Genomic DNA, 12,777 nt, shown 5'->3' with positions numbered 1-12,777 from the left:
TCATATCCCTACCTGCAACATTCAGAAGGCAGCTCACGCTCACAACATGCACTAGGTGCCATTTTAGGATGAGTAGAATTTTACTCAAAGCACCTGAACGCTTACCGTGTTTCCACCCTTTGGGAAAATACAAAGAAAATGGATGCAGAAAGAAAACCCGCCAGACCAGAAGCGCTTCACTGCGACATACCACAAAAGCCAATGAAGCATTATGAGGTGGATTATTTTGAATCTGGTGCTACCTTGCTGTCCAGGCTGAAAAGATAGGAATCAATCTCCCGGACATCTGCTTCTGCGTCTGAGATGATTTCCCCGACATACCTGCGCAAAGGAGGGTATCAGAACATGCACAAAGATAGATACTGTATTTCCTAAAGGGAGAACAATACACGAGAGAGAAAGAGAGAGAGACAGAGAGAAGCTCACTCGCAGACAAAGGTCCCTTGCGGGATGTCCTGTAATGTCCGAACACCCCAGCCCATTTTTTGGGTCCTGAACAGCTGCAAACGAATCCTGACAGCAGACCAGATTTAATAAAAACTCTGTTAGAAAGTACCAAGAATCTTCACATAATGTTGTACATATTCATGGAGACACGATGCTACCGTAGTCCGTTTTGTACAACGCGGTTTTTGCAGGTTCTCCAACAGGAACAGGCATGGTTGCACTCAAAAATGAAAGGCGGCTCCTCAGAGCAGAACTCCGGCAGCAGACGGCTCTCCTGAGAGCGAATACGACAGGTCAGCGAGTCATGAACGTGTAACCGGAGTGTCAGACACACAACTTGGGAGTGCAAGAACATCAATAATTAATGCATTCATTTAGTTCTTAATGTGGACACGAGATATTCAGCCACACCTTGTCATACCAGCAGCGCAGACTGAGCTGACCGCACATGCAGCTGGCCGACGAGCAGTCGTCTTTACAGACGCAATACTGGAAGAAACACACAACACAGTGTACAATCAGAGACAGCCAAGTTACAATTCAACAGAACTGTCTGAAAAGGCAATGCTGTAAAATTAAAAAAGGCTCGTCTGCCGGTTACAGACCACAGCAGCCATGTCTCAGAAGCACATATGGATGTGTGGGTGTGTCACCAAGTCCATATACGGAAATTATTTTTATTTGATTCCCCCCCCCCCAATTATGTTTATTATAATACTTATTTCTCATTTTTTGAAATATTATTTGTGGTATGCTTAAATGAAAATAAGCAACAAATTTAAGTGATAAATCCAAGCGAGATTCTCAACATTGGGGGGGGGGGCATTTAAATAAATCTATACAAAATGTTTTTCCCCCTTCAAAATACCACTCTTACAATTACTACTTTGTTCCACCTGCCCTGGAGAATATATTAACACTCCGACACTACAGGAATGTACTAACCGGAATGTGAAGGACGTAGCAGCTCATCTGGCCTGCCATCAAAAACAACCACAATGACCAAAACATCAAACAGAACTGAAATGTGACGATGTGAGAGAGGACCAACCTCCACGACTAACTGTTTCCAACAGAAGATCAACAAAGGACTAAATTTTCCCCGAGGGAAGATCGACCCAAAACATTGATCAGAACTGAATTTGTATGATAAATAATCGAGAGAGGAGATACAATTCCAGCCAGAAGAAAATGTGTCAAGTTGACCTAATTACTAATTTGTTAGCAAAAAATTGACAATACAATGACCAAGTTTTGTGCAGAAGGTCTAGTCCTTTCAAATAAAACTCAGAACTGAAATCCACTGAGAACTGAGGGAGGAGACACGATTCTCGTGAGAAGTCCGAAAACTCGTTAAGCTGACCTAATTAGCAGTTCGTTAGCAAGAATTTGACAATACAATGACCAAGTTTTGTGCAGAAGGTCTAGTTCTTTCAAACGAAACAATCAGAACTGAAATCCATTGAGAACTGAGGGAGGGAGGAGATACGAGTTAACTAAAAATAAACAAAAGTTGTAAACAATTTGTTTATAACAAGAAAATCAATCAACAAACAAATGCCCAAGTTTTGTTCCCTGAGGGACAATCTACCCAAAACATCGATCAGAACTGGAATCGGATGAGAAAATGAGAGAGAGGAGATACAATTCTAGTAAGAGGCCTGGAAAATTTGTTAATTTGGCCTAATTACTAACTTGTGAGTAAAAAATTTGACAAAACAATGACCGAGTTTTGTGCAGCGTGAGGAGTTCTTTCAAACAAAACAATCGGAACAGAAATCCATAGATAACTGATAAAGGAGATATGATTTAACTGAATTGTGGATGACGGACGTCACACCATGGCAATAACTCATTGGCCTTATGGCCACGTGAGCTAACAAGTTTGGAGATGACTAAAGGAATCTTCTACCTCCAAGCTCCTTTATGTTGTTAGGTTTGTGCATGCGGACGTCCATCTTCAATTTACACCACACTTTTATATTAGGGTTTAAATCAGGAGAATGAGGTGGTCATTGCAAAACACTGATTTTTTTTTTCTTGAACAATTTCTGTGTTGATTCTGTGTTTGATGCATCATCTTGTTCAAAGCTCCATCTATGGCCGAGTCCGAACCTCCTGGCCGAGGCAACCAGGTTGTAGGCTGAAATGTCTCGGTATAGAGCAGATGCCATGATCTCATCAATCTTCACAATAATCAATAATCCACCACCATATTTTACAGTGCCTATCAGGTGCTTCTCCTTTTTGTCACACCAGATAGGATACAGCTCAAGGCAACAAAAGGTCCCGACTGTGAGCAAATAAAAAATTTTTGGTCAGAATATATACTAAGTAACTTTAAAAACGCACAATGGAATTCAACACGATATCACTTTAGATCCATGCATATATTTGAAATTTATGATATTGTATGTAATGCACACACATCTTGAAACATCGATAAAGGACATTTATTGTCAAACTCAAGAATTAATTCACAATAAAAAAAATTCAAAGTGACAGTTGGTCCATGTTCGGACCGTCATGCTGGAGATTCTGGGTCTGTGTCGTCCAGGGGTCTCAGCAGCAGTGACTGAGGGTGTCAGGAATCTGTCACGGAGGTGAGCTAGCCTGATGTGCTGATCCTGAACTGGCGTCGTGACTCGAGGCTGACCAGGGCGTGGACGATCCCTGGTGTTCCCTGTCTGTCTGTAACGCTGACTCAAACGGGAAATGGTCGAATGATGAACACCGAAGTGCCGGGCGACCTCTGTCTGTGTACTTCCGGCACGCAACATCCCGATGGCCTGTTCACGTTGATTTTGGCTTAGGCGTGGCATCTTCAATAATGACAATTTTCCCATCATTTCCCCCGGGTATTTATAGGCAAGATTGTGTGTGTACAGTGTATGCAAAATTTGTTTGAAAATTAAAGCCTGTCCATGTCATTGACTACCCGAGTCATATTGTACGTTATTGAGTACAACTCCCTTAAATTCTGATTTGAGCACAGATTTGGAACTTATTCGGGCGGAACGAAGTTATTTTTCCATTGTGATATATTTCTTTTCTTCTTGAGATAAACTCAGCACGAATTCAACAAGTTTTATCAATGTGCGTTTTTAAAGTTACTTAGTGTAGATTAAAAAAACAAAACATCTATATCCTCATCTTGTTTGCATGGAAAGTTTTTATGAAAGGTGCTAATATTTATGGATATCCAAAATAAAACTGCATCAGCGCAGAAGTGTCTAAAGGATGTGACTCATCTGTACCACTCAAAGACACGCCCAGCAGTCTTGTGCTCTGCAGACATACCTTTCTCAGTCAGAGAGATGATATTAGCTGCTTTACCTGTAAGTGGGTGATGTTTTTATCTATGTTCATGGGGGAGGTGACACAGCTGTCAGGCACATATTTGTAGTCATTGGGGCAGGGCTCACTGTCCACAGCGTTCACACATGGCACAGGAACTTTCTCATAACCTCGAGATATATCCCTGAATATAGGCAGATGAAAGACAAACAGTCAACAACACTAAAACAAACATCAGAGAACCTGCCAAATGTGGTTATAGAGTCAGGAAAGGTTGGTAAGTAATTAAGAAAGTAAGTAAGCCAGCCAGTAAGTCATTAAGGAAAGTAAATCAAGTAAGTCAGAAAGTAAATTAAGTCATTGAATACTTAAATCAGTAATTCAGTAAAGTAAGTAAGTAAACACAAGTCAGTAAGTCAGGCAGTCCATCAGTAAGCAAGTGAGTCAGTAAGTAAAATAAGTAAGCAATGCAGTTAGTATGCCATTAGGTAAAGTATGTCAGTAAGTATTTAAGCAAATAAGTAAACTTGTCAGTCAGTAAGCTTATAAATCAATAAGTCTGTAAGTAACTCAGTGAAGTAATTCAGTAAGCCAGTAGGTTTTGTGAGTGTGGCAGCGGGGGCGTGGTCAAGCACCGGTCTGTGACAGGAGGGCGGAGTCAGGGAAGGTAAGTGGCAGAATCACTACACCTGTCGTCAATTAACCTGTGTTTGTGTGTCTTCCCAGTGACCGCGCCCTATATAAAGAGAGAGAGAGCAGAGGAAGTGAGCTCTCTCCTGAACCAGACAACTTGTGTGTGTGTGTATATAACAGGGAGAGTTATTTTGTGTCTGAAAAGAACAAATAAACCATAAGTTATGGAACTTTATTCTGGCCTGTCGTCTTTCTGTGCTCCTCTCCCTCCTATGAACTGCCACAGTGGTGCCGAAACCCGGGATGGAGCACAGGAAAAGAACAGCCCCATGGAGTCCTCCCCCTTCGCAGACCTGGTCCACGCCCTCGCCACGGCCCAGCAGAGCCAGCACCAGGCGCTAGTCACCCTCCGGAAGGAGCAAGAGCGCCGGTTCGAGGCCCTGGTGCTGGTGCAGCAGAAAGACCGACAGGCGTTCCGGCACCTCCTCGCATCGGCGGGGTCCACCATCTCCACCGCCGCGGGCCCTTCTTCCCTCGCCCTAGCCAAGATGGGCCCACAGGACGACCCCGAGGCCTTCCTCATGCTCTTCGAGCAGACAGCAGAGGCCTCGGGCTGGCCGGTGGAACAGCGAGCGGCGTGCCTCTTCCCCCTGCTAACGGGTGAGGCACAGCTGGCTGTGCTACAGCTCCCCGCCAACCGCCGGCTGGCCTACGTGGACCTTCGCCGGGCTGTCCTCCAGCGGGTGGGGCGCACCCCCGAACAACAGCGACAACACTTCCAGGCTCTGCGGCTGGAGGAAGTCGGCCAGCCGTTTGCGTTTGGCCAGCAGCTCCAGGACGTCTGCTGGCGGTGGTTGAGGGCCAACAACCGCGACGCCGAGGGAATCTTCGATCAGGTGATGCTGGAGCAGTTCATCAGCCGCCTGCCAGAGGGAACCGCGGAGTGGGTCCAGTGCCACCGCCCGGCGTCGCTGGATCAGGCCATCGAATTGGTGGAGGACCATTTGGTGGCTGTTCCGACAGCAGGACAGCAGACATCCTCTTCTCTCCTCTCTCTCTCTCTCTCTCTCCCCCTCTCTCCTCCTGTGTCTCGTCCTCGCCCCGTTCCCCCACCGCTGAGGCGGGGGCCGGCCCCACCCCAGCCGGCCCGTCGCACCCGCAGTGCCCTCCCGTTTTTCCCTTCTGTGTCTGTCTCTTCCCCCCCCCCTCAGGTGAGTGAGCCCCAGGGTGCCGGTGCAGAGAGGAAGCCCGGGCCGGTTTGCTGGCGCTGCGGGGAGCCAGGCCACCTCTAACAGCAGTGTTCGGCAATGGAAGTGGGCGCGGTGGCTCGGATCCCGACGCGCCAAGAGCTGCCCTCGATCGGGCTGGAGCGTATCGCATACCAGTGAGTATCCAAGGGGATACATATCAGGCGTTAGTGGACTCTGGCTGTAATCAGACCTCAATTCACCAAAGCCTGGTGCAAGACGAGGCACTGGGGGGAGCACAGGGGGTGAAGGTGTTGTGTGTGCACGGGGATGTTCACAGCTACCCTTTGGTGTCAGTCTACGTTTTTTTCCGAATTTATAGTAAAGGCGGCGGTTAATCCTCGCTTCACCCACTCGATAATTTTGGGGACTGATTGGCAGGGATTCGGGGAGTTGATGAGTCATTTAGTGAAGAGTGGGTCCTGCCGTAGTTCAGCAGGGGGAGGTCCCGGTGTCACCTTGGCGGGAGCAGCTGTCACAGAGTCGTCTACGTCATCTCCGTGTCAGAGTGAGGAGCCACAGGCTCCTCCTCCCTCTCTCGGGGAATCCCTTGCGGATTTCCCGTTAGAGCAGTCGCGAGACGAGACTCTGTGGCATGCGTTTGACCAAGTGAGAGTAATTGATGGTCAAACGCTTCCGCCGAACGCCACCCCGTCCTTCCCTTATTTTTCTATTATGAAAGATAGATTATACCGAGTGACGCAGGACACTCAGACGAAAGAGCAAATCACACAGCTTTTGATTCCAAAAAGCCGCCGGGAATTGGTATTCCAGGCAGCTCACTTTAATCCCGTGGCTGGACACTTAGGGCAGGATAAGACACTAGCCTGAATAATGGCCCGATTCTATTGGCCGGGGATTCGCGGCGATGTCCGTAGGTGGTGTACGGCGTGCCGCGAATGCCAGTTAGTAAATCCAGCGGCCATTCCAAAAGCGCCTTTGCGCCCTCTACCATTAATTGAGACCCCGTTCGAAAGAATTGGGATGGATCTCGTCGGGCCATTAGATCGGTCACCACGAGGGTACCGCTTTATATTTGTTCTGGTGGACTATGCAACGCGATACCCAGAAGCAGTGCCTCTCCGCAATATCTCAGCACGCAGTATTGCGGAGGCACTCTTCCGCGTCATCTCCCGAGTTGGAATCCCAAAAGAGATTCTGACTGATCGAGGCACCTCATTTATGTCACGAACACTGAACGAACTGTATGGGTTATTAGGTCTTAAACCGATCCGCACCACCGTTTATCACCCGGAAACGGACGGTTTAGTTGAACGGTTCAATCGCACCCTCAAGAATATAATTAAAAAATTCGTAAGTGAGGACGCACGTAACTGGGGATAAATGGCTCGAACCCTTGTTATTTGCAGTGCGAGAGGTCCCCCAAGCCTCCACGGGGTTCTCCCCGTTTGAATTATTATATGGGCGTAAGCCGCGTGGCATTTTAGACGTGCTGCAAGAAAATTGGGAGGAAGGACCTTCACCAAGTAAAAATGAAATTCAATACGTTATTGACCTGCACGCAAAACTCCACACACTCACACACCTAACCCAGAAGAATTTGCGGCAGGCCCAAGAACGGCAAACCTGCCTGTACGACAGGGGTACGCGCCTTAGGGAGTTCGCACCGGGAGATAAAGTACTCGTACTGTTGCCCACATCGAGCTCCAAATTGATCGCCAAGTGGCAAGGACCCTTTGAGGTCACACGGCGAGTCGGGGACGTCGACTATGAGGTGAGGCGCTACAGATTTACCACCTCAATCTACTCAAACTCTGAAACGATGGGGGCATCGTGGCTCAGGTGGATAAGGCGCCATACCATAAATCCGGGGACCTGGGTTCGGTTCCGACCCGAGGTCATTTCCCGATCCCTCCCCATCTCTCTCCCGCTCATTTCCTGTCTCTACACTGTCCTATCCAATAAAAGGTGGAAAAATCCCCCCAAAAAAATCTTTAAAAAAAAAAAAAAAAAAACCTCTGGAATGAGGAGGTCCCCATAGCGTTGGTGTCGGTGGTTCCGGAGAAGGCGGAGCTGGGGCCGGAGGTTCAAAAGGGAGCATTGGCATCGCATACCTCTCCGGTCCCCTGTGGAGACCACCTCTCCCCGACCCAACTCGCGGAGGTTGCCCAGTTGCAGACCGAGTTTTCGGACGTGTTCTCGCCCCTGCCCGACCGCACGAACCTCATAGAGCACCACATCGAGACGCCCCCGGGGGTGGTAGTGCGTAGCCGCCCTTACAGGCTACCCGAACACAAGAAAAAAGTGGTTCAAGATGGGCATCGTCGAGGAATCCCACAGTGACTGGAGTAGCCCAGTGGTCTTGGTTCCCAAGGCCAACGGGTCGGTCCGGTTCTGTGTGGACTACAGAAAAGTCAACGCGGTGTCTAAATTCAACGCGTACCCAATGCCTCGTATTGAGGAGTTGCTCGATCGGCTAGGCACGGCTCGCTTTTACTCGACGCTGGATTTGACAAAGGGTTATTGGCAGATCCCCTTGACTCCATTATCCCGAGAAAAAACAGCCTTTTCCACACCGTTCGGCTTACACCAGTTTGTCACACTTCCTTTTGGGCTGTTTGGGGCGCCCGCTACGTTTCAGCGGCTGATGAACAGGGTCCTCCGCCCCCACGCCACCTATGCGGCCGCATACCTCAACGATATCATTATTTATAGTAATGACTGGCAGCGGCACTTACAACACCTGAGGGCCGTCCTTAGGTTGCTGAGGCGAGCGGGTCTCACAGCCAACCCAAAGAAGTGTGCGATTGGGCGGGTGGAAGTACGGTATCTGGGCTTCCACTTGGGCAACGGGCAGGTGCGTCCCCAAATTAACAAGACAGCAGCAATTGCGGCCTGCCCGAGGCCCAAGACCAAAAAGGGGGTGAGACAGTTCCTGGGGCTGGCTGGCTACTATCGTAGGTTTATACCTAATTATTCGGACGTCACCAGCCCACTGACTGATCTCACTAAAAAGGGGGCACCAGATCCGGTCCAGTGGACGGAGCAATGCCAGCGGGCTTTCTCTGAGGTAAAGGCTGCACTGTGCGGGGGGCCACTGTTACACTCCCCTGACTTTTCTCTCCCTTTTATGTTACAGATGGATGCGTCGGACAGAGGGCTGGGGGCCGTGTTGTCCCAGGAGGTGGAGGGGGAGGACCGTCCAGTGCTGTACATCAGCAGAAAGCTGTCAGTACGCGAGGGGCGCTACAGCACGATCGAAAAGGAGTGCCTCGCGATCAAGTGGGCGGTCCTCGCCCTCCGCTACTACCTGCTGGGACGCCCTTTCACCCTCTGTTCGGACCACGCGCCCCTCCAGTGGCTCCACCGCATGAAGGATGCCAACGCGCAGATCACCCATTGGTATCTGGCACTCCAACCCTTTAACTTCAAGGTAATCCACAGGCCGGGGGCGCAGATGGGTGTGGTGGACTCTCTCTCCCGTTGGGGGGGGGGGGGGGGGGGGGGGGGTCGGCTGCAGGCCGGACGGCTGCCCGGCCTGAGTTGGGCGGTGGGGTACGTGGCAGCGGGGGCGTGGTCAAGCGCCGGTCTGTGACAGGAGGGTGGAGTCAGGGAAGGTAAGTGGCAGAATCACTACACCTAATGTCAATTAACCTGTGTTTGTGTGTCTTCCCAGTGACCGCGCCCTATATCAAGAGAGAGAGCAGAGGAAGTGAGCTCTCTCCTGAACCAGACGACTTGCGTGTGTGTGCGCATGTGTGTATGAATGACTGGGAGAGTTATTTTGTGTCTGAAAAGAACAAATAAACCATAAGTTATGGAACTTTATTCTGGCCTGCCGTCTTTCTGTGCTCCTCCCCCTCCTACGAACTGCCACAGTGAGCAAAATAAGTAAGCCAGCAAGTCAGTAAGTGAAGCAAGTTAGGAAGTAAATTAATTCAATAAGTCAAAGTTAGTAAAGAAACATCAGTAATCAAGTCAATAAGTAAAGAAAGCCAGTAAATCAGCAAATAAAGAAAGTTAGTAAGTGAAGTAAGTCACTGTCAGCCAGTAATTCAGTAAATCGGCAAGTAAATCAAGTCAGTAATTCAGCAAATAAAGTCAGTAAATCAGTATGTAAATCAAGTCAGTAAATCAGCAAGTAAAGAAAGTCATAAATCAGTAAAGTAAGTAAATCAGCAAGTAAAGGAGGTTATTAAGTAAAGTAAGTCATTGTCAGCAAGTAAGTCAGTAAATCAGCAAGTAAATCAATCAGTAAAGAAAGTCAGTAAATCAAGTCAGTAAATCAGCAAGTAAAGAAATTCAGTAAATCAGTAAGTAAATCAAGTCAGCAAGCCAGGAAAGTCAGCAAGTAAAGCAAGTCAGTAAAATCAGCAAGTAAATCAAGCCAGCAAGTCAAGAAAGTCAGTAAGTCAGCAAGTAAAGCAAATAAAGTCAGTAAATCAGCAAGTAAATCAAGTCAGCAAGCCAAGAAAGTCAGTAAGTCAGCAAGTAAATCAAGTCAGCAAGTAAATTAAGTCAGTAAGTAAAGAAAGTCAGTAAGTAAATCAACTAATTAAGTCAGCAAGTAAAAAAAGTTAGTAAGTCAGTCATTAAGAAAGCAAGTCAGTATGCCAGTAATAAATAAAACACACAAAAGCCCCAAAATAAACTAAAGCAAAATGAAATTAGGTTCAACTATATGAAAATGCATTAAAATAAAATTTAAATGAAATTAAGCTTGTCTCCCCCTATTGTTCAGTGGCATCACAAAGGGGGAATTAAGTGGAGATGGCTGTCTGCATTATCTTTATTTTGAGTTAGCTGTCTTGCTAGTGGTGGTGTAGTGGTTAGCGCGGTCGCCTCACAGCAAGAAGGTCCTGGGTTCGAGCCCAGTGGCCGACGAGGGCCTTTCTGTGTGGAGTTTGCATGTTTTCCCCGTGTCCACGTGGGTTTCCTCCGGGTGCTCCGGTTTCCCCCACAGTCCAAAGACATGCAGGTTAGGCTAACTGATGACTCTAAACTGACCGTAGGTGTGAGTGTGAATGGTTGTCTGTGTCTACGTGCTAGCCCTGCGATGACGTGGCGACTTGTCCAGGGTGTACCCTGCCTCTCGCCCGTAGTCAGCTGGGATAGGCTCCAGCTTGCCTGCAACCCTGTTGGATGGATGTCTTGCTAGTTAATGACATTGGGCTTAGAATAGTTATAGTCAGCCTCTTCTGGAAAGATAAGTATATTGCTGGATTGTATAACTTTATAAATATACTATTTCGGCAATGAATATGACTTACTGGAATGGATATTTTAATGTACTGTTACATACATGTTTGAGCCAGATTTAAAAAAGTAAATCAATAATAATAAAAAAAGCATGAGGACGTCGTAGACAACATAATGATACAATATGATGAGGTTTCAAGGATACAATGCTCTACTACAGACTTGCAAAGAAAATGAAGAACATTAAACGCTAATATGATGCTCTAAGCTACCTGTTGAGGAGCTTCTCTCCTGAAGTGTGTCCTTCACCGCTCGCCTCCCTCTGCCTCTTGTTGGCATGCAGAGCACTCCACACCTTGGAGCTCTGGCTGCAGCACTCTAGTGGGGAGTCTCCTTCCCTGTTCTTTAGGTTTACATCCGCCCCCCGCAACAGAAACAACCTGCAGGTGGCATAAAGTTGAGATGTCCATTGTTGAGAAGCTTACTCCTGACATCAACCTGGTTTTGGTAAATTTCCGATAAAATCTTTGTGGTTTTAGACCAATTTGACATTGATTACTATTTTTATTTATTAAAGACTGACACAGCAAGCTTTTTTGAAAATGTGGGTGGTAAAAGAGAGCAACTGGACTTGCTTGAAGACGTTTCACCTCTCATCCGAAAGGCTTCTTCAGTTCTGTCTGACTGGTAGGGAGCATCAGGTATTTATCCTCTCATGGATGAAAAGCTCATCTAAGGTGTCATATGCTGTGTTCACACTTATAGCGGTACGAAAGTGGTATAACTGTATCGATACAAAGTATACCGGTACAGTTTAGTGCATCTGTCCACACTAGCGAGAAACATTTGCGGTTTTCGTTCACGGTAGTTGAAATGCACGAAATGTTTCCGTGGTTACCGAGTAACCTTCCTTCTGAGAATATATGGCGGATGAAACAACGTGTGTGTGCTTTTTGTTGTCAATGTACAGTCTGTATTTCTGGTGGTCACTTATTCAGTCGAATCGTATAAAACGCGCAAGGCAGTTGAGAAAGAAACAAACGAATCTCCGTTCTTCACTATTTTATTCAGCGAAGAGACTGATTGAGGTGTGGGACTTTGCGCATTATATTTGTATCAATACAGAGCCGCTTCATCTGTCCACACTATAGTGAAGCGCTACAGTACCGATACTGTACTGGTACGAAACCCATACATTTGTGGGTTTCATACCGATACAGTTATACCGCTACAGTACCGGTATAGTTGCTAGTGTATCGGTACAAAATCCCTAGTGTGGACAGGGTAATAGGTGGTGTTTACATTAGACCGTATCCGTCTCGTTTTCGTCGCGGATGCACTGTCCGTGCACATTAAAACGCCGGGAAACGACTCCACAGGCGGAACAACTTGAATCCGCCAGGGCCCACGTATTCAACCCAGTTGAATATCTGATCCGGTGCTGTGTAAACATTGAGGAACGAGGAAACGCAGTGCTGAGCTCTAGCTGACGTCGTCATTGGACAACGTCACTGTGACATCCACCTTCCTGATTCGCTGGCGTTGGTCATGTGACGCGACTGCTGAAAAACGGCGCGGACTTTCACTTCCTGCTATTTGTCCCGAATCACTGCTCGTGCGCTTCACTCGCACGCTCTGTGAGCTGCGCAGGGCCGGAGTGCGCACCCTCCAGAAGGCACTCGCTGTTCAGGGCGGACTGATTTGGAGCGCAGGATGCCTGCGGAGCCGAGCGTATCCGTGTATTGGCGTTGCTGTGTGCACGCGAATCATGAATTGGCGTTGCTGTGTGCACGCGAATCGTTTTAAAAACGTTAATCTGATGATCCGCTGATACGGTCTAATGTAAACACCACCATAGAGTCATCCTGTTGGTGTGGGTCACTGGGGGCTGGTTGCGAACGGCCTCGAGAGTCGTTAGGATGATCAATGGATTGCCCGTTAAGGTGATCAATGGATAAATACCTGATGCTCCCTACCAGTCAGACAGAACTGA

At 47.7% G+C, this 12,777-nt stretch overlaps 1 protein-coding gene across 1 annotated transcript in view; it reads right to left on the bottom strand.

Annotated features, from left to right (window-relative positions):
• Positions 1 to 12,777, bottom strand: part of ehmt1b (euchromatic histone-lysine N-methyltransferase 1b) — a 66,045-nt gene that overhangs the window by 10,491 nt on the left and 42,777 nt on the right. Inside the window, 6 exon segments of the mRNA XM_060935525.1 lie at positions 243 to 321; positions 427 to 513; positions 606 to 721; positions 859 to 936; positions 3,784 to 3,928; positions 11,057 to 11,224. Coding sequence (XP_060791508.1) covers positions 243 to 321; positions 427 to 513; positions 606 to 721; positions 859 to 936; positions 3,784 to 3,928; positions 11,057 to 11,224 — 673 coding nt within the window.

This window comes from Neoarius graeffei, chromosome 12 (genome assembly GCF_027579695.1).
Source record: "Neoarius graeffei isolate fNeoGra1 chromosome 12, fNeoGra1.pri, whole genome shotgun sequence".
Lineage (NCBI taxonomy): Eukaryota > Metazoa > Chordata > Actinopteri > Siluriformes > Ariidae > Neoarius > Neoarius graeffei.
The sequence above is the reverse complement of the archived record's forward strand: the minus strand, read 5'-3'. Positions and strand labels throughout refer to the sequence as shown.